The 23,412-nt window shown below is 34.8% G+C and overlaps 1 protein-coding gene across 10 annotated transcripts in view; it reads left to right on the top strand.

Moving 5' to 3' along the window:
- The window catches only part of DMD (dystrophin), a 2,259,748-nt gene that overhangs the window by 1,466,528 nt on the left and 769,808 nt on the right, over window positions 1-23,412 (top strand). For all 10 annotated transcript variants that reach the window (XM_036992000.2, XM_036992004.2, XM_036992005.2 and 7 more), the window contains 2 exons: window positions 12,618-12,765; window positions 14,929-15,078. In XM_036992000.2, the coding sequence (XP_036847895.2) occupies window positions 12,618-12,765; window positions 14,929-15,078 (298 nt within the window). The remainder of the gene's footprint in view (window positions 1-12,617; window positions 12,766-14,928; window positions 15,079-23,412) is intronic.

The following is a 23,412-nucleotide window of genomic DNA, read 5'->3' as shown; positions in this document are numbered from 1 at the left end:
TACTAAAAGCCATTAAATTATACACCTACCATAGGAGAATTTTATGATATGTAGATTATACCTCAATAAAGCTTAAAAAGTGGTAGGGAATGGGAAAGTATAGGTGAATTAAATTTGGCAATGTATTGATAACTGTCGGATCTGGATAATTGGTATTGACAACCAATTATTATTTTGTTTATGCTTGAGTTTTCTAAAAGTATTTTTTTTAATTGCTATCTGTATGTCCATCATTGCATAGTGTTATTTAGGTATGGCTGTTTTTGATAGCCTTTTGTGAGGGTAATCTTGTTTTTTTTCCAAATAATTGTACAGCACAAGTGTCACATATGTAATATTTACTACCTAATGGCCTTTTATTTTGCTCATTTTTGCATTATACTTTTCTTTTTGAGTCATATAGTGAAGACATGATGTGGTGGTTTCTTAGAAACCATCAACTCTCTCTAGAGAAAAAAAATACCACCCTCTCTTATATTCAGCTGGAAAGTAATGGTAGTCCACTTCCAGTTAATAAAAAGAAACTACCTTCTATTTCAAAAACCTACAGAGGATTTTTTTCTTTCAATGCTATGTCAGTCTGCTCTCTGTCCTATTAATCTAAGAACCAGGTAATATGTATTTCAGTTCATAATGTATTGCCTCTACCACAGGTGACTAAGTCTGTTAAAAAAATTCCTTGGAAATATCATTTGACTTGTATTATTTTTAATGGTGTGCTTAGTTAAGTGAAGTAGTATACTTTGTGCATCAAAGCTAATCTTGAGCAATCTATTAGACTTCCTAAATTCTTCTGTACCCTATACTCAGTGTTAAATGAATTCAATCATTGATGTGAAAGGCAGAATAAATAATGCACTAATGAATTTTATCCATGACCAAATTTTAATGCCCAGGGATAATTCAATAAAGGTTATTGCATTTACATAACCCATTTAATTAAATAATTCTATTATCTATCCTTAATGACTAATAAATACATTGTTTAAAATATAAACAAAATCATGCCATACCTCGCCTTATAAACCTTTAATGGTTTTTTGGCACTAAAGAGGGAATGTGTTAACCTTGGCAGGCATGCAGAGCTCTTTAGAACCTGACCTAAACCTGCCTTTCTAGTACTTTCTCTTGCCAGTCCCCTTCCACATCCCTTCACTATGAAAACGGTAAACAGGCCAGTAATTTTTATGTTGTTGTGCCCTTGTCCTCTTTCTTAGGTGCTTTACCCCCTTCTTCATCTAATGAATGTTATTTCCTAAGCTCTTGGGAGGTCATTCTTCCTTTTGATTTCCAAGGACCTTAGTAGATAGGTTCCCATTGTACTTCAGTTAAAATATGAATTTTACCATGGCCTCATGGCCCCTCTTTATTTCTCTGGCTTTATCTCCGACCACTCCCCACCTTGCTCACCACACTTTAGCCACACTGGTCTACTTTCAGTTCTTCTGTATCTTCTGCCTTGAAAGCAGTTGATTTCTCTGTGTGGAGGGTATTACCCGAAGCTTTATCTATTCATGTTTACATATATTTCAGGGTTCAGCTTCAGTATCACTTACTCAGAGTGACTCACTGTTAAAACCACCATACCCGCCTCAGTCTAAGACCCACTGCTCTTCTCCTTAGGAACAGGTAACATTCCAAACTACTGTTGGCAGGTACATTTGTTTTTAGACCACATGCCTGCATTGTTCACCTTCCTCTGTCTCTTACAAATTCATTGGAAATTTCTGAACTCCAAGTGCAGTGTTTAGCAGTAGATTTCTTCATACCTAATGGATTGTTTTAAATTTTCTTTCTTGTGTTATTCACTTGTATGAGGTCTTATTTATGATGATGAACTCTTGTTGTGCATGATAAGCTGTCATTTTTTATCCCCAAATGACAAGGAGATATTTTTTTTCTCCAGAAAATAATCTCCCCACTTATTCTATAAAATACTTAAACTATGGTTATTCAGGTCTTCTACAGCAATGGTTGTCAGAGTCTTTGTTCCTCAGACCCCTTTATGCTCTTAGAAATTATTCAAGACCCCAAAAACCTTGTTTATGTGGGCTACTATGTTTAACATTAAAAATGAGAAATGTTTAGTTAGTTTGTGAGGTAATTCATTTAAAAATTATAATAATAACCTCACTCTATGTTAATATAAATAACAAATGTTTTGTGAAAAGTAACTATTTTTCAACACCAGTGATTGTGAAAATAGTGACATTATTTTACATTTTAAAAAATCTCTAATATTTAGCTTAAGAGAAGAAAGCTGTTTCTTGTATTTGCTCCTGCATTATGAGTTGCCCTATCACACATGATACAGCTTCTGAAAACTCATAGGAGAAACATAAAAAGGCAAATAATATCATGGTATTATTATGAAAATAATTTTGACCTCATAGAACCACTGAAAGTATATCAAGGACCCCAGGGGTCCCCAGACCACTTCAGAAACTGCTGTCTGAGAGAATATAGCTATTCTTGCACCTCCAGTGGCTATGTTCTTGTAAAGTATAGTAACCTTAGTTCTGAATAACTTACCTGGAATTGTATGCAGATTTTCCATAAATCAAATGCAATACCCATTGCCCTTTCTTCTCCAGGATGAAAGTGGTGAACAAAATATGTCCTTACTGTCTCTCTAAGGAACTTTGGTTTTCCTTGTCTGTATAATGTATTTATATTCTACTGGAAATGTACATGGTGCTGGACAATGGATGGCATTTTGCAAGAGGTGGAGAAATTATGGGTACCCTGAAGATTTCAAAATATAAACACAGTAATAAAAATCTCCATAAATCCCACACACACACAAAAAAAACTTTTTTGAGTAATGAAAAAAGGATGTGAAATTATAGAAGCTTTTTAGTTGGGTTTGGATTAGGCAGAAATAAAAAAGAAGGAAAGAAACTTGAATAATGTAAAACAAAGAAGAAAAGGAGATAACAGTCTAGGTCTTTTTTAGTAAGTATTTTCCATGTTTGATTCTAAGCTAAATAAATGTAATTTCTCATACTGGGAAATTTTAGTAAATATAAACAGAATAAATATTTATAATTAGGTGTAATATCTACTTTTCCTATGAACTGTCCTCATGTTGTATCCTGTGAAATAATAATTATGTAAAGTGTTAATAATTCCAAGGGTAAAGGAGAGTTTTAATGGCCATATACATTTTTATGATCACATGTATAACTGAGCTAAAAATATACAGATTGTCTTGTATCAGAATCCTCATACCTTAATTTCCTAATATATGTCTAAGAAAGGGATTTAGTATAGATATCAGCAAACTTTAGTACAGTGCCTGATAGTAACTGCTTTTGACTTTGTTCAGTGAATTGTAGAATGTCAAGAAAGATGATGAAGAAGAGATCAGATCATAATGAGCTTTTTTATCCGCATTAAAGAAGTTGGATTTTATCCCATCAGCACTATGGAGTTACTGAGGTGTGAGTGTATGATCAGAGACATAGTTTAGAAAATCATTCATTTTGAAGTGTGGAGAATAAATAAGAAGATGACAAGGAGGGAGGCAGAAACAAATTATGAAACAGCCTCAGTAATCCAGATAGAATGGGAGAAGCAGCCAGTGGCAGGGAGAATGGAGAGAAATGCACAGATTCGAGAGAGAAACCTCAAGTTAAAATTATGAGGACATGTTTATTGATACAGCTTGGGAATGAGGTAGAGGGAAGAATCAAGGATGCCTCTCAGATTTCTAGCTTGAGGGACTGGGAGCTGGCAGAGCATCCATGCAGGCTGATGAAGGAGCCAGCTTGGGAGGGAGGATGATGGTGTTTTGAATGCCTGAGCAGAGAAAAACCTAGCCATGTTTGAAAACAGAAAAAACAGTTGAGGTCATTCACTCTTCATTGAGTGTCCCACCAGATGGTAATGACTCTCTTACAGGATTTACTGATAAGTTATGTCACTCTGCCTCTGACAGATGAAGGTCTAAAGCTTCCTCAGTGTTTTCAGAAATCTCCTCCAGCACTGTGTAGACAGCACATGACAAAAAATATGGAAGAAGTTCTGGAATTCAGTTAATCAATTGTACCTATTAACATAGGGTTGGAGAGCAGAGTTCACTCTGGGGTCCCCCAAAAGACACTTCTAGAATTTTTATCTAAGAACTGAGTTTGATAGGGAATATGAATTATGAAAGCCTTGGGATTCTAGGTAGAATCTCTAAAGACTCAGTTTCTTGACCTCATCTCCTCCAACTCTTCCTTTATTTCATTCCATTCCAAACTTTTTTTTTCACTTCATTGTTATTTTGGGAACATTTTGATCATACTCAGAATGCTATACCATTGGACACTAGTAGATCTTCAATAAATGTTTGCTGTATTGTAATCATACATCTGCTTCACCTAGAAGTAGTCTCACCTGGTGGCTCATCTACTCACAGTTTGGCATTTTGACTCTAATTGTGTTTCACCCACAAATTTGTCAAGGAAGTTTGTCAGAAGAGAGAACTGGAGCTGTCAACTGACTTAATAAAAGTTCAATTTCAAATAGTCCCCCTGTATACTCAAACTCATGCTTTATAAATACTTTTATGTAGCTAAGTATGTTGGCTTAGGCAAAATTCTGCAATACAAAAAGCAGTTTAGTATCCAGATTTTCCCCCCTTTCTTTTAAGTCTTTTTATTTTTTCTACCATTTATTGAATGCTGGGTATTAGTGAACCATTAGGCTAAAACTTGGGTTCCTAAGATCAATTTTAATCCACACAACTAGACTATGAAGCATTGTCACAATTTTAAGATGAAGAAACTGAGGCCTATAGAGGTTAAGTAACTTGCCCAAGTTCACACACTCACCTAATAAGTTTCAGGACTTAGATTTGGACTTCTTTTCCTGACTACTAAGCTTCATAATTTCCCTGCTCATTCTCCACATCTACCCCAAAATTGCTGATGTTTTCCTTAATAATGAAAAATAAATGACTGAGAAACCTTGATATGTTATTTCTTTCAGGAGCACTTCATTTTAATAATACACAAACTGTAGTCAAAATGAATGAATGTCTGATTGTGTAACTCAAACACTAACCAGATATGAAAGGCTTGCTGGTTCAAAAATAGTTGATGCCTAGGTTCTGATTCTGATCTTGTCCTATAGAGGGTATGATCTGGGGAAGTTAATTATATGTGCCCAAACACGATTTTTTTTCCCTTGAGATACTTTATGTTTGCATCCTTCTAAAGTTTCTCAAATTAAAAGATACTTACTTGTTGTATTTTGCTCAAATCAATTAAGTATTGTCTGGGAAAGACATATTGGCTTAATCTCAATTGATGCTTGTTTTGGTTGCATGAAGTCACTCGACAGAGGAAGAAAAAAAAATACAGGAAGAATACAAATTTAACAGAAGTAAATAACTTGGCTGGTATGACATCACAATTGCAAGAGTTGGATGCCATTGTAAACAAGCTCTGGAAAGATGATTTTAAAAGGAGCTCAGGAAGTGGTTACATTGTGTAGCTCGTGGACATATGGCAAAGAAGAAAGAAAAACTGTCTTTACATAACATAAAACTGTCCTATTATGTAAATATGTGCTTATGGATTAGAATAAAGTTTCTAGTAGAACACTACCCATGCATTCAGCAATACTGCACCTCAGGCCTCTGGTGGATGTGAGGATGATACCATCTAGCAAACTAAATTAGGTGACTCAAAAGTTTGTCTATCAGGATGATAATACCAATGTTGAAGATGCCTGTGGACAATGTTTACACACTTGTTGTACAACCTTTGAATGGGAAAATGCAACCATTCTAAGATGTTACATTATATAATTTTATATTAGTATGCAAAATCAAATAATCAATTCAGCCATAGACATAGACAGGTAATGGTTCTGTCTACATTTTCCAAAGGTTCTGTGTTACAGTTGATCAAAAACAGAGGAACTTGTCATTTGGAAAAGGAGATAGCCACTTTATATTTGGATATATATGACATATCAATTTCTGGGGCTTGTTCCTTCATTGGGAGTATTAGGAAGGCAATACAAAGGATGTATTGAGTATTTTAAAGGAGGCAAATGTGAAAATATCTAGCACTTGGCCTGAAACACTTGGTAGTCCTCCCCTGCTAAAATCATGCCATGTGATTTAGCAGTCTTTTCCTCTTACCTTAATAGCAGGCCCATAGAAAATGTTCATTAAGAGTTCATGTTAAATTCATTGAATTTAGCAACACATTAGTAACTTTTCCTTTCTGATTATGCAAATTTCTTCCCATCATAATGTGGGCTTCCATCAATTGCATTAAGAGCATTTATAACGTAAATGGCAATGGAGCCAATATTTCAAACAGAAGCCATTCTTTTTATTTAAAAAATAGCTTAATGTACCGAGATGCCTCTAAAAGTAAAATATTTAGCACTTAATTGCACATGCGTAATGTTAAATATCTCATTCATTATTATTACCACCACATGCCTGAATAAATCCTACCATAAGCATTAAGCAAGTAGGTAAACAAAGAAATAACACTTCATGTGATGAATGCCGATATAAAGCACGTTTAAATTGTTCTGTCAAGAGATAAGCCTGGAAATGGTAACTGCATTCCTTTGCTTTTCTGCAATCATCTGAATACATAAATCCAAATTGCAGCTTTTAAAACTTCAAATCGAGGCTTTTGAATTTCAGAAGACACGTACGCTTGAAAAAGCAGATTATAACAAGGTCCCAGTGGGATTTTGGCACCATCTTTTTTATATTTCAAAGTATAAAAAACCTAGACAAGAAATGACTACCAAATGTTTTCATATTTAAAAAGAAGATGCTGTACTAAAAAAAAAAAAATGTATCAGGAAAAAGTTTTCCACTGTGTGTAAATAGAAAGATAATGGCAAATAGCTTAGCTAAAATTTGTACTTTTTAAGTGGTGATTTATTCTATTTGGGAGTTCCTAAGAATTTTATAAATTAGCATGTAGTTAATATCCATAAAATTGTATGGAAGTCACTGCCTTTCAAATATGAAGGTTAACTCGAAAGAAAGTGTACTTATTTATTTATAGTGCACAGATGAGTCCCAGATACCCTGTGTCCAAATACATTATTAACATAGGAAATTTAGCAGATTTATAGTGGAAAGATGGTAATTCTTCAAAAATCCATTCATTGATTCAATGGAATCCCTATCAAAGCCCCCAGTGAGATTTATTCTATAATTTGGCCAAATGATGCTCTGACTACAGTAAATTAGAGTAGCTAAGGTAGGAGAGGGGTTAACCTGCCAGAAATTAAATGTACGTTAAAGCAGCAGTAGTTGAAATGGTATTACTGTCACAAAAAACCAACAGTAGATCAACAAACAGAACCTCATTACATATAAAATATAAAATAAAATGAAGAAATCACCACAAATCAATAGAGAATAGATTGTCCTGGGGAAAATACCAATTTCTGAAAAACCCTTCAAGGTCAGCAACCTAACTACATAAATTTAAGATTGATTAAGCATTTAGTTAGTTTGTTTTTTTAATGAAAGCATAAGAATCCAGAATAAAGGTGAATATCTAAACAATTGTAGGATGGTCACAATTTTCAGAACAGTATTAGTGAAGGAAATAAATGATAAAATTTCATTGACAAAAATATTTTAAAACACTAGAAGACAAGAGGGAAGTTGGAAAAATCTCAGTAATGTGTATTTTTTTATTAAGGTATTATTGATATATACTCTCTTATGCTGCCATCTTTAATCTCCTTCTCAAAACACTTCCACTCAATGTATTTTTAAGGAAAGCTCTTACAAGCAAATAAAACACTGAGCAAAAATGGGCAACAGACATACACAATTGAAAGTAGAAACAGAAATGACAAATACACATACACAAAATTTTTCACTGTTTCTATTAATAACAATGTGCAAAACCTCCATGACAAACAATCTTTCTTCTATCAAGTGTATAAATCATAATGCTCAGTAGTGGCAAAAGTGTGTTTAGACAAGTATTTTGCACCTGTTGGTGGAAATGTGTGTTTTTACTACCAGCATTGCAAATACAAAGTTAACAAAGTAGATGTAAATCCTTACTTTTCTTATTAACTTTTCTTCCTTATTCTAAGGAAATTAGCAGCTACATGAGCCAAAATGCATAAACAAATTATTTGTTATAGAGTTATTTATTATAATGAGGAACTAAAACTGAATGTCTAATATAAGAATCATGAAATACAGTGTACCCATATATGGCTTATTACTCAGATCTTAAAAATCAATTTTCCAAGGCATAATTAATGAGCTAAGGAAATACAGTAGAATATTAGATGAAGAAAATAGGTACAGAATATTTATAGAGTTTGGTCCCAATTAAATATATAAATCTCAATTACAGTGAAAAAGTACATCATCCCTCTTTTTCTTGGCTGGATATTCTTGAAAACAATATACAAGTAATTCATTTGAGGAGTGTTTAAAGTGAAAGCGAGGGTATTTGTTTTTAGAACTTTGTTCTAGGTCTTGAGCTTTTTTTTTTTCTTTTTAACACTTTCCTGCTGTTCAAGTTTTTATTTGCTGGGTTTTGGGTTTTTATTCTTCCTGACAGCATCAGTTTCTAGATGAAGGTTGAGAAAAACCTCACTTACCCATCTATGTGGGTTTGACAAATGTAATCAGGTTTTAGCAATTTTAACTAAGGGAGATTGGTAGAAATGAGGTTGCTCTCAGTATCTGGGACATTGTGCAAAATGACCTGGAATCAAATACTAAAGGAGACAAAGACTCACAAAGAAAAGCAGAAAAAAGACAAAGATAAGATAGACTGACAAATACCCTTGAAACCCAGACCCAAGGAGTTGAACCAACTTAGAACTTTTAAACAAGTAAAGGATATCTATAATGGGATTTTTCCTCTTTCAAAATTGCTTCTAAGTCCAGAGTCTGAGGAAAAATACTGCTATCCCACATTCTAAAACAAGCTGCCAGCAATTGAGACCAGCCACTTACCCGTAAGTTTACTGAGAACTAACAACGGTGTTGTGACTACTACTAGAAGTGGTTTCCAACCTCTCTGTACCTCATATCCCAGTCAGTGTTAAAAGGACTCTCTTGGGATGGGATAGTTAGCTTTGTGGGAAGGGCAGTGTTCCTGGTGAGGCTCCGTTTCCTCCCTTCCCCACTTCCATCTCTCTATAGTCAAGGGTAGGGGATTGAAGACAATCACTGAAAACAAGTGTGTTAGACTGCAAGTAGGGAAATGCGTGTGCTCCTCTGACTATTTGTTAAACTGAAGATCTCCGTCACAGGTCTGTGTGGCTTTTGGAGGGGCCGGAACACCCTGGACATGCTTGTGGCTTTCCACGTCAAAGCAGTCAGAGCGGAGGAGGAGCAGGAACTACAGGCTGCTCACACCCATCAGTGAATGGCTGTGAAATGGACTTCATCTCCTTTTATTTTTCAACATAAGAGAGAGAAGTGTCCACCATTAATCTGAACATGAAGAAAGGGTGGGCTCAGAAGATGCCAAATACAACATATAAATTATTAGAGCAAAAGCTAGTTTACCATGTTTTATGCACCAACTAATTGCTGATGACTCTGAAGTCCATATCGCCAGCTCTCCTCTCAGCTCTAGATCTAGTTTTTTAGCTATTAATTTGACCTAAATATCTGACACATTTAAATGTCCCCTCATATGGAATTAATACCATCTACTCAGCCAGATAAGGTGGAAGCACTCCTAGACCAGATGTAATCTGCTGGGTGCGTGAAGGACATAGAAGCTGGATCCTGGTGACCCAGTACTGAATGCTGGATTGCCCCCCTATCAGCTGTGTGACCATGGGCAAAATACTAAGCTGCATTTTGTTTCATCTGTAATGAAGAAGGATGAGTACCCATTTCACAGCAGTAATGTGAGGACGTGATACTTGATTCAGTGGCTGCCATGTAGCAAGCACTCAGTAATTATTAGCTACTAATGCTAATCTCTCCCCTTTTGTCCACAAGTCCTATTGAATCTCCTGCATTTGAAACTTATCCTATCTACTCCTTTTCTCTTGAATCTTCATGATTTGGCCTCCATTACTTTATTGCCTGACCTATTATAAGAGTCTCATACTTGATTTCTCAGTTTCTTGTCTTAGCACCCTCTGCCCACATCCATTCTCCACAGAGTAGCCAGATTGAGCTTAGAATGAAGTAAATCTTTACCTACTCAAAACCTTAAAATAGATTCAAATAAAATTTCCTAGGTGCTTCATAACCCAGCCTCCAGCCACCTCAGCAGCTTTGTTTCCTGAACCTTCCTGCAATAATCTCAAATATTTCACTAACCAGTAATGTCATCATTAGCCATTAATATTGACGTCCTTACTTTACATGTACAAGAGGGGCCAAAATATTTGTCATTGGCAAAAAATCATCTAATCAAACACTAAGTCCCATGGAAGTTAATGCCGAATCTTTATTGACTCTATTAACAGAAAATAAGCTGAAGCATTAGGCAGATAGTGCCAATAATCATATCTATTCATAATTACAAACTGAAGATAACAGTAAACTGTCATTACATTATGAATTTTTTTTTAATCCTGAAATAACCAGCAACTTGGTAGCAACCAAAAGAACCTGAGTCATTTGTCAGCGGTGGGAGGCTGTGCAAACCAGATTTCATCCGTTCTAAGCCATGCATTTGATCACGCTAACATCATTGATATCCGGATGGATTTTAGTGTCTCTGCTGACCAGGCCACATGGATTAGAAGAAAATCCAAGAAACAGTGTTGGCACCCTCTTAAGAAATGCTAGATTGCCAACACTCTTGATACCACAGACGACGATATTGTGTTGAAAAAGACATCAGTTACTGTGAAGGGAAAAGTGATATAGGAGAGTCAGACTCAAAATACGAGGCAATTTTAGGAATACTTCAACAATTTTGCACTTACATGTTACTTTTTATGCATATGCAAGAGGAATCTATGACAAAAGTATAAATAAATCCAAAAGAACAAGTCCTTATTAAAATAAAACCTCTAAGTAATAAGTCATTCTAATCAGCAGCATTTCATACTCCAGCCCACAGCCCAGTAAAACTTAATTTAAGATGGTATTATATCACCTGCAACTGAAGGTGTCTTTAATTTGGTGAAATACTGTCATGTATATTTGGTGAATAAATCAGACCATGTTTCAGAATCAGTATTGCAAAGAATAGGAAAGATTGTTTTAAATCAGAAATGCATGCAAGATACAACAGAATGATGGCAAAGTTCATTCATTCATACAACATTTATTTAGCATCTATTCTGTGCCAGGCTTTGTCCAGGAGCAAGAATTACAGCAGTAAATAAAAGACAAAAATTCTTGCCCTCAGGAAGCTTAATTTCATGTGTGTGAGAGACAGAAAATAAATAACCAAACTGTGGTGCATGTTAGCTTTAAGAACTAAAGAGAAGGATAAAACAGGGAGATAGGAATCTGCTGGGAGAGATGTAACTTTAAATAACGTCATCAGGGAAGACTTGTAGGAGGAGGTAAGGGAGCCAGTCATGTCTTTTCTGAGGCACAGCCATTAGAGTCACAAAAAAACGGTGAGTGCAAAGGCTTAGAAGCAGGGACGTTCTGAGGCGCACAGCAAGGAAGCCAATGGACCTCAAGAAGGATAAGAGAGAGGCAGAGTAGATGGAAATGAGGTCAGAGGTAAGGAGACCACAGAACAGCAGATTGTGTATATCAGTGCTACACAGTAGGAAAACAAGGTGAGCCACATATGTAATTAATTTTGTTCTAGTTGCCACATGTTTAAAAAAAGTAGAAACAGGTGAACTGAATGTATTTTATTTAGCCTAATATGTTAAAAATATTGTTTCAATCTGTACATGATATAAGAAGTACTAAGATGTTTTACCGTCTTAAAAAAAATTTTAAATACCTTTAATTTTTATAACAGCTTTAGGTTCACAGCAAAATTGAGTAGAAGGTATAGAGGTGGATACTTTCTTGTACTAAGTCTTTGAAATCTGGTGTGTACTTTATGCCTGTACCACATCTCAATTCCCCTTTCATCGTCTCAGGTGCTTCAGTGGCCACATGTGATGATGCCTACCGTATTGGACAGCAGTGACCTAGACCCTCATAGAATGCTATAATAACTTTGGCTCACAGCAATTGGAAAGCACTAGAGGAGTTTTAAGAGCAATGGTGACACTATGACTTGGGTATTCATGGTATCTTCTGTGTTGGGAATAGACAGAGGAAGAGAATGTCTGTCTCCTCATGAACCCCAGAGCAGACTTTGGACAAGCTCCCATCAAAGAGCAAAACTGAGTATAGGCGAGAGTAAATCCAATAACTGCATCTGGCTTGGGGAATTGCGTAACTGTAGTTTTCTCAGTGTCATGTCTTTGCACAGACTGTAAATAATAATTCGAATTCTTTTTCTTGACCAATTTTAATCTCTTTACCTTTTAAAATTTCCTGAGGTGCCAAAATGGCCTTGTTCAAAGTGAATGAATATTCTTAAAAAATTGTGTACTGTTAACCTCTCTTAAATCACTTATTTTCTTGAAAGTGTATGCCATGTTTTTTTCCAGTTTTCTTTTAAAAATGTTTGAGAACTATAATTTTTATAACAATTTTATTCTTTCTCCAGGCTAGAAGAACAAAAGGATATCTTGTCAGAATTTCAAAGAGATGTAAATGAATTTGTTTTATGGTTGGAAGAAGCAAATAACATTACTGGTAGTCCACTTGAACCTGGAAATGAGCAGCAGCTAAAAGAAAAACTTGAACAAGTCCAGGTAATTGTATTTTCTAAAATCCTCAAGGGCCTACTTGTATAAATAGTATATGAATCTATTTTTTTAATGTATTTAATCATTGATTTCCTGCCCATTAACTTATTGGTAGTTCCTCAGTAGTTTTTCTCACAACGTTATTTTTGTCTTAACTCAGTGTTTCCCAAGTATATATATATTTTTAAGTGTCTGTTTATGTATTTATATCTAACTTAGATATTTTAGAACTAACTTGAAATTAATGTTAGACCTATTGAAGAATTACACAGCTCCACATTATTGCAAAAACTACAGCAAATCTTTATAGAAATGAATCCCATTTCTTAGAAACTATCTTAATTGCCAAATCAATGCCACTATTTCAGCCTCTAATTAAAGATGTTCGATTTTCCTGAAGCAATGTTTTGTTTTGGTTTGTTTTGTTTAGGGGTGGGGCGTGGTGTTGTTTCACAGTCTATATTAGTTAAATTGACATCTAGCTTATTCAAGTGGCTTTTCAGGCCTTACTACTGTGATGTCTGCTTGCTACTGATTACCCCACCTAGCTGACTTGATGTGCTCTGATTGTGCAATTGGGTTAACTTTCATGGTTGTTGTTTTAGTAAAGAAACTCTTTGGGATCTATTTTAGTTTAATTCTTGAAGGGGAAGGTGAAAGGGAAAAGTCAATTGACATTTAATCATCCCCTATTATATGCTGAGTATTGAATGTATTTACATCTACTGTTTTATTTAATCTTCATATCAAACTTTCAGAATGGTCGCTATTATCCTCATTTTACAAGGTCACACAATCAAAGGGAAATGGATTGCTCCTTTATCAATTATTCAGTTGGTTTGCACATGCAAATTAAACTCCATTGTAAACCATTTACTTCTGTGAAGAAATTTGGACCCAAACAAAAGATAAAATAAAAGGAAAAATAAAAACATTCCTTAATTCAGTAAACAAATATTGAGTACCTACTATATGTCAAGTATTGGACTAGGTATTTGAGATTCAAACAAACATTTTGGATCTACAGTTCATTTGAAGATCATTATGTCATGGAAAAATAAACTGTGAAAATTCATTTTTTAAATTGTATTGACATATATAGCAGTGTAATTGATAACTCATTTAAGAGACATGTTTAGTGTTATACAGTTATTAATAAATATGCATTGATTTTCTTCTTAGAAAATCTATATCAGCACTGTTCAATAGAATTTCTGTTATGATGAAACTGTTCTACCTTCTCTATTTCAGTAACCATTTGCAGTATGTGCCTTAGGAGTACTTAAAAGGCAGGTGGTGTGACTGAGAAATTGAGTTTTTTAATTTATTGTATTTTAAATTTATATAACCTCATGTTACTGGTGGTACTGTATTGAACACTACGCTCTAGATGACACAAATAAGTAAAAAGCAGTTATTGAAACCGTAATGTTTTTATGTGTCTTGGGAAAGATCATTTATAATGTGATGCTGAATGAGTAAGAGAACTTTGGGAATGTGGAAGAGACAAAAATAAGGGTTCTTGAATGAAACTGCCCCAGTTAGAATCATAACTCTGTTGCTTGCTACTTTTCTGTCCTTGGACCTAGTATTCAACCTCTCTGCTGGTATTTAGCCTCTATGTTTAAGTTTCCTTCTGTGTGAGGTACAGATTACAGGATCTACATTATAGAATTATTATGTAAAAATTAACCGAGATAAAATATAAGGAGAGGTTAGCACAGTGCCTAGTACCTGGTATGGTCTCAACATTAGTTCCCTCTTAATATGATAATGTAATTCCTTACTCAGTGGTTACTTACTTATAGCATGGAAGCTTAATACCTGAGAGGATGATAAATTTATCCAGATTGTTCTATTTCTGATAGAGATATCTTTTCAGACTCTTAACCCTGTCTGGGGTGTTGTTTTAGAGCTCATCATACCACATAACATTTTTCTCTTGAAAAAAATCTCTGAGGGATAAGATACTCTGGTCCTTTCCAGGATAGCCCTTCTTCTTGGGAGAGGGTGTTTCTGTGCCCTGTAGCAAACTGTTGGTATTTGAGGTACCAACTGGCCTTGAGTCAAGTTGCTTCACTTTGGTAGACTAATGAATAGACGCAAAGACAAGGTAGTTGGAATTGTGCTGTAATTCATTTTAAATGTTGTTGAATTTGTCTGTTTCAGTTACTGGCGGAAGAGCTGCCCCTGCGCCAGGGAATTCTAAAACAATTAAATGAAACCGGAGGAACAGTGCTTGTGAGTTCTCCCATAAGCCCAGAGGAGCAAGATAAACTTGGAAATAAGCTCAAGCAGACAAATCTTCAGTGGATGAAGGTTAGATGTTAATCACCTCCCCATCACATGTGTTAAATGTTATAAGTGTTTGTTTTATTTTGTTTCATGGGTGCTTTATTGGTGGGAGTTGTGGGGAGCTTGTATATAGATTGTTTTTTGTTGTTCTTTTAACCTGACCATTTGATGTGGCTGTATAATTTGTTATGGATGGAAAGAATGGTGATGGTGGATGATGGTACATTAATGACCACGTGCCAAATTATACACCACTATTACTTTGCATGAATTATTCTAAAGATTAGACTGGAAAAGGGATGAAGTAATTCATTCAGTGTCCAGGTTTATATTGACAATATTTAAGCAAGATGGATGTGGTCCACTTCAATAAGTATGATAAATCAAAATTACTTATCCTTACCTATACTACAGACTTTTAATAGTTTGTAGAATCTTTGAGGTTTTTAATGTGTACAATCATGTTATTAAATAGAGGTCATTTCTCTCTGTTCAGTCCTTATGATTTTAATTGTTTGTTTTTTATATAGACTAGGACCTCAAAACAATGTTTAATAGAAGGAGTGATAATGGAAAGCTTTGTCTCATCCCCTTTCTCAGATGGAAAGCTTTCAGTAGTTTATCATTGTTGTAGGAGTTTTTGTAAGCCCTTACTCAGATTAAGGAATTTATCTTATTCCCAATTTATCAATTTTTTTTATTATGAATAGTCTTAGACATATTCAAATGATTTCTCTGAACTTATTAAAATGGTTATATGATTTTTCTTCTTTGTGTGAATGTGGTAAATTATAGCCATTGCTTTTAGAATGTGAAACTACTCTGGGATTCCTGAAATAAATCCTATTGATAATGATACCTTATGCTATTTAGAGATTGCTGGATTCAGTTTTCTAATATGTTGTTTAGGATTTGTATATCTTTGTTCATGATAGAAAATGGTCTGTAATTTTTTTTGTAATATCCTTCTCAAGTGTTGATAGCAATGTTAGAGTAGCCTTATAAAGCAAGTTTAGAGGTGCTTTCTTTTTTCTAGAATAAATCATTGAACATTGGTATTATTTCTTTCCAAGATGTTTCAAAGAATTCAGTTGTAAAGCTATCTGGGCAATGAGTTATTTTTTTGTGGAAAAGATTTTTATAATTGGTTCCATTTCTTTAATAGATAAACGGATAGTTAGAATTTTCTTTTGTGCGTGTCTCAGCCTTATGAGTCATCTCTTTCAAAGAATTTGTCGATTTCCTGGGTATTTTCTCTTTTTGGGCTGTAGAAAATTCATACAACTAGTTATCCTTTATGTATTTATAAATGGTAAGAATGGTTAAATAGAAAGACAGAGAGCTCCAATACCTCTGTGAGTCTTCTGACTGGGATATTTTACTCCATGTGTTAAGGCAGAGAGCTGACTCTCTTGATGAAAAACATGTAGAAATTCTATGATGCAGGGAGCTTTATTCTGAGGCACCCATACCAACTGTTGAAATTATTTTCATATAACACATTAAGTTTCTTTAGAATAGAACCATACACTTTTTGTTTGTTTTCATTTATTTTTGCTTGTAGGTAAATACTGACAGAAGACAATTCATTGTGTGGTATTTTTGAGCTAGGGGGAAATTTCCATCTACACACTTTCAGTACTCCAGTTTTAACGTGCTTCTCAGCCCCAACCATCTATGGCATCTTTCATCCAAACACTCTCCAATTTCTGCCAAGGTCAGTTCCCTTGTACTTGAGGCTACTACAACCTTTAAGCAAGAAGCTTGTGCCCCACAGCAGACACCCAACATTGGGATCTGTACCAGAGAGATGAGCCCCCAAAATGTCTAGCTTTGAAAAACAATGAGACCTAAATACAGGAGAGCCAAAGAGTACAAAGAACTGAGATACTGTTCTTTTAGGATTCACATGCAGATTCACTTGCCCCAGGGACCCAGCACAAAAGCACCAGTTCAAAAAGTGTCTAGACTACTTGTGAAGAGATTCATTTGCTAACCTTAAGGGGTCTGCTGGAGGGGTAGGGATTTGTTGAGATACTCTCTGGGAATGGAGGCACTGACAGTTGCCATTTTTGTGCTCTCTCTCAACCTTGCTATTGTGGGCAGGTGTGCACAATTCCTGCAATCTTCCACTGCCCTGCTAGAGCCAGTGGGTGTACCCTGCCCCCTACATTTTTCAGATGCCCTTCTAAAGCCAGTGGGCATTCTACCACTGAGCTGCTAAAACCCGTGGGTATATGCAGTACCTGTGTTCTCCTGCTGCCCAGCTAAAGTCGGAGGATGCATCCCACCCCTGAACTCTCCTGCTGCCCTGACAAAGCTGGGGGGGGTACTTTTTCCTGTACTCTGCTGTGGCCCTGTTAATGTGGGAGGCCATGCCCCATCCCTAAAATCCCCAGCTGCCTTGCTAAAGCCAGAAGGCACAATCAGACCACATAGGGTACTCTCCTCGATCACCTCTCTCTGGTGGTCAGGGGTCTTGCATCTCTGAGTCTGACTGGACAATAACAGTCAGAAAATTTTTGGCAGGCTACCACACCCAGGGCACGGCACAGATAACAGACTGAAACACACTCCCAGTCTTCCTGTAAAAATGCCTATTTGATGTCATGGAGCTTCAGCTGGTGGGAGCAGACTTCTGGTTCACTGCACATCTGAATACTGTGGAATGGAGGTACTCTTAAGGAAGGTAGGCTGAGGACACCATCTTTGTGCTCTCCCTAGGCCTAGCTAGAGATTGCTGGTAGCTTCCTGAAAGGAGCCTATATGATCATCTGGAGCCCTGATTTTTGCAACTGTCACCCAGGGGACACCTCTAGATCACCTAGTCTGGAGGTAAATGGGGTTTATAAATGTGATCCCACAAGACTGTATATATTTGCACTGACAGTCTGGCTCCCAGTCAGCCTAAAACTAAGAGCTGACTGAGATTCCTCCCTTTGGAACACTGATGGATCTTAGCATACCCTCAACAACTGGGATCTATCAAGAATAAATTAGGCTAATTAAACATTCACAAAGGTTCAAGAGACAACCAAGAGTCAGGGCAAGGTTGATTGACAAGGTACATCTCCTACACAAGGCCATCCTTCAAGACTGGGAGAGGTAGTTGTTTCACCTAATACATGGAAACAAACACAGAAAGTGAAGCAAAATGAGGAGACAGAGAAATATGTTCTAAACTAAAGAGCAAGATAAAAGCTCGGGGTGAAAACCTTAAGGAAACAAAAATGTGTAATTTATCTAATAAGGAATTCTAAGTAATGGTCATAAAGATATTGAAATCAAAAGAATGGATGAACAGTGAGAACTTCAACAAAGAGAGAAAAAAAATAAATACCAAACAGAAGTCACAGAGCTAAAGAATACATTAACTGTAGAGAAAAATGCCCTAGGGGGGTTCAATAGCAGACTGCATGAAGCAGAAGAAAGGATCAGTGAGCTGGAAGATGGGGCACTGGAACTCACCAAGTAGAGCAGCAAAAAGAAAAAATAATTTTAAAAAGTGAAAATAGCTTGTGTGACCTATAAGACAACATCAAGAATAACATTCACATTATAGGAATCCCAGAAAGAGAAGAAAGAGAGAGAAGGGGGCAGAAAACTTATTTGAGGAAATAATAGCTGAAAATTTCCCTAACCTGGGGATGGAAACAGACATCCATGTCCAGGAAGCCCAGAGTGTTTCAAATAAGATGAAGCCAAAGAGATCCACAGCAAGACACATAATTAAAATGTCAAAAGTTAAAGAGAGAATATTAAAAGCAGAAAGAAAAAAAAGAACTTAAGGACAAAAGAGCCCCCATAAGACTATCAGCATATTTTGTCATCAGAATCTTTAGAAGTCTGAAGCAAGTGGCATGTTACATTCAAAGTGTTAAAAGGAAAAAACAGAAAAAGTTCCAATCAAGGAAACTACGCAGCAAGGTTATCATTCATAATTGAGGGAGAGAAAGAGTTTCCAGAGAGCAAAACTAGAGGAATTCATCATCACTAAACTGACCTTACAAGAAATGTTAAAGAGACTTATTTAAACTGAAAAGAAGGGGCACTAATTAATAACAAGAAAACATATGAAAGTATAAATCTCACCAGTAAAAGTAATATATATTAAAAGTAATCTATTGATCAATTATAAAGCTAGCATTAAGGTTGAGAGACTAAAGTAGTAAGAATAACTGTAACTACAATAAGTAAGGAAATCACAAAGTATAAAAATGTCAAATGTGACAACAAGAATATAAAATGTGGGTGGGGGGAGTAAAAATGTAGAGTTTTAGAATGCATTCAAATTTGCTATCAACTTAAAATAGACTGTTATATATATAGAATGTTATGTGTGAGCCTCATGGTAACCACAAATCAAAATCTATAAAATATATACAAAAGATAATGATAAAGTTATCAAACATAATGCTAAAGAAAGTGATCAAACCACAGGGGAAGACAACAAGAAAGGAAGGAAGGAATAAAGAGTAATACAAAAAAAAAAAACAGAAAAAAAATGAACAGCATGGCAGTAAGTACATACCTATCAATAATTAGTTTAAATGTAAGTGGACTAAATTCTCCAATCAAAAGTCATAGAATAGCTGAATGGATTAAAAAATAAAAGACCCATCTGTATTCTGCCTATAGGAGATTCACTTCACACAGAGACTGAAAGTGAAGGGATGGAAAATGATATTCCATGCAAATGGAAAGCAAAGGAAACTAGAATATCAGTATTTAGATAAAAGAGAAGTTAAACAAAGACTGTAATAAAAAATGAAGAAGGGCATTACATAAGATAAAAGGATTAATCCAACAATAGGATATAACATTTGTATATGTTTATGCACCCAACATATTAGTACCTAAGTATATCAAGCAAATATAAACATACTTAAAAGGAGAAATTGAAAGCAATACAGTAATAGGGATTTTAATACCCCACTTTTATTAATGGGTAGGTAATCAGGTAATCGAAACAAAAAAATCAATAAAGTTATATATTGGCCTTAAATTACGTATTTGTCTAGATGGACTTAATAGATATATAGAGAATATGCATTCTTCTCAAAATCACATGAACATTCTCTAAAATAGATCATTATGTTAGGCCACAAAAGAAGTCTCAATAATTTAAGATTGAAATCACATCAAATGTCTTTAGAGCACAATGGTATGAAACTAAAAATCAATTACAAGAAGAAAACTGGAAAAATCACACACATATGGAGATTAAACAACATAATGCAGCAACAAATGGGTCAATGAAGAAATCAAAAAATAAAGACAATACCTTGAGACAAATGAAAATGGAAAAATGTCATACTAAAATCTATGGGATGCAGTAAATGTTCTAAAAAAGAAGTTCATAGCAATACAGGTTTACCTCAAGAAAGAAGAAAAACTAAAACTACCTAATTTTACAATTAAAGGAACTAGAAAAAGAAGAACAAATGAAGCCCAAAGTTAGTAGAAGAAAGGAAACAACAAAATCAGTGTAATAAATAATATAGAGACTGAGGAGACTATAAAAAAAGATGAATGAAACTAAGAGCTGGTTCTTTGAAAAGATAAAATTGACAAACCTTTATCTAGACTCACCAAGAAAAAGAGAAGGCTCAAATAAATAAAACTCAAAATGAAAGAGAAGTTACAACTGACACCACAAAAATACAAAGAATCATAAGATACTACAATAAACAATTATATGCCAAAAATATTGGACAAACTAAAGAAATAGATGAATTCCTAGAAACATACAAGGTTCCAAATTAATCATGAAAAAATAGAAAACCTCTGTAGACCAATTACTAGTAATGAGATTGAATAACTAATCAAAAACCTCCCAACAAACAAAAGCCTACACAGCTTCACTGGCCAGTTATACCAAATATTCATAGATTTAATACCTATTCTCAAAATCTCCCAAAAAAATTGAAGAGGAAGGAACGCTTCTAAACTCATTTTTTGAGACCAGTATTATGCTAATATCAAAACCAGAAAAGGACACCACAAAAAAGGAAACTAAAGGTCAATATCCCTGATAAAAATAGATGCAAAAAATCCCCAACAAAATATTTTCAAGCTGAATTCAACAATACTTTAAAAGAATCATGTGTTATGATCAAGTGGGATTTATTCCAGGGATGCAAAGATGATTCAATGTCTGCAAATCAACCAGCATGATGCACCATGCTAATAAAATGAGGAATAAAACATATGTTCTTATCAATAGATGCAAAAAAAGCATTGGACAAAATTCAACATCGATTTATGATAAAAACTCTCAAGAAAGTGAGTATAGAGAGAATGTACCTCAACAAAATATATGACAGACTCACAGCTAACATCATACTCAATGGTGAAAAGCTAAAAGCTTGTCCTCTAAGGTCAGGAACAATACAAGGATATCCACTTGCACCACTCTTCTAGGACATACTATTGCAAATCCTAGCCACAGCAATTAGGAAAGAAAAGAAAAGTATTCAAAATGGAAATGAAGAAGTAAAACTGTAACTACATGTAACAGTTTATATATATTGAATATATAGAATATAGAGCAGTTTTTATATATAGAAACAGTATTTATGTACATGACATGATTTTATATATAGAAAACCCTAAAGGCTCCATGAAAAAACTGTTAGAACTAATAAATGAATTCAGTAAAGTTTCAGAATACAAAATCAATACACCAAATTTAGTTGCATTTCTATACACTAACAACTGACTTTCAGAATGAGAAATTAAGAAAGCAATCTCATTTACAATTAAATCCAAAAGAATAAATGCTTAGTGACAAATTTAACCAAGGAAGTGAAAGATTATACAGTAAAAACCATGAAACAATGATGAAATAAATTGAAAAGGACACAAATAAGTGGAAAGATATTCCATGTTCATGGCTTGGAAGAATTAAAAATATTGTTAAAATGTCTATACTACCTAAAGCAATCTACGGATTCAGTGCAGTCACTATCAAAATTCCAATAGCATTTTTCACAGAACTAAAACAAATAATCCTAAAATCTGTATGGAAACACTGAAGACCCTCAATAGCCAAATTAATATTGAGAAAGAACAGCAATGTTGGGTGTGTCACTCTCCTTATTTTCAGACTATACTACAAAACTCTAGTAATCATAACAGTATGGTATTGGTATAAAAACAAATACAGATCAGTGGAACAGAATAGACAGCCCAGAAATAAACACACACATATGTGGTCAATTAATTTTCCACTAAGGATCCAAGAATATACAGTGGGGAAAGGGCAGTTTCTTCAATAAGTTGTGGTGGGAAAGCTACATGCAAAGAATGACACTGTCGCTATCTTATGCCATAAATAAAAATTAACCCAAAATGGATCAAATACTTTAATGGAATACCTGAAGCCACAACTTCTAGGAAAAAATACAGGTGGTCATCTCCTTGACATTAGTCTTGGTGTTGAATTTTTGGATCTGACTCCAAAAGCAAAGGCAACAAAAGTAAAAATAAACAAGTGAGACTACATCAAACTAAAAAGCTTCTGCACAGCAAAGGAAATCAACAAAATGAAAAGGCAAGCTACTGAATGGGAGACAATATTTGCAAATAATATATCTGATAAGGGTTAATATCCAAAATATATAAAGAACTCATACAACTCAACAGCAAATCTGATTAAAAAATGGGCAGAGAACCTGAACAGACATTTTCCCAGAGAAGACGTACACATGGCCAATAGGAATATGAACAGATGCTCAGTGTCACTAATTATCAAAGAAATGCAAATCAAAACCAAAATGAGATAGCATCTCACACCTGTTAGAATGGCTAGTATCAAAAAGACAAAAAAAATAACAAGTCCTCACGCATTTTTGATGGGAATGTAAATTAGTGCAGCCACTATGGAAATCCATATGGAGTTGTCTCAAAAAATTAAAAATAGAACTACCATATGATCCAAAATTCCACTACTAGGTATTTATCTGAAAAAAATTAAATAAACACAGTAACTTGAAAAGACATATGTGCCGCTATGTATGTTGTACCATTATTTATAGTACCCAAGATTTGGAAACATCCTAATATTCCGTTGTATATATACCACATTTGTTCCTTATCCATTAAGTCATTGATAGAAACTTAGGTCCTTGAGAGTTTACTTTATGTATTTAGTAATTATGTCATAACATTTATTCATTTATTAATTCATTTGTTCAACACAAATCTAACGAGCGACCAGTATGTGCCACATACTGCTCTAAGCATATCATAATCAATTCCCACAGAATTTCACAGGACTTGACATTATAACTATTACATGTCTAACTTATGGTTACTTAATTTTTTAAGGCTGAAAGATGAGGGGGAAGTAGTAAT

The sequence above is a fragment of the Manis javanica genome, chromosome X, assembly GCF_040802235.1.
Source record: "Manis javanica isolate MJ-LG chromosome X, MJ_LKY, whole genome shotgun sequence".
Taxonomy (NCBI): Eukaryota; Metazoa; Chordata; class Mammalia; order Pholidota; family Manidae; genus Manis; species Manis javanica.
Note: the sequence above shows the minus strand (reverse complement) of the source record. Positions and strands in the feature narration are given on the sequence as shown.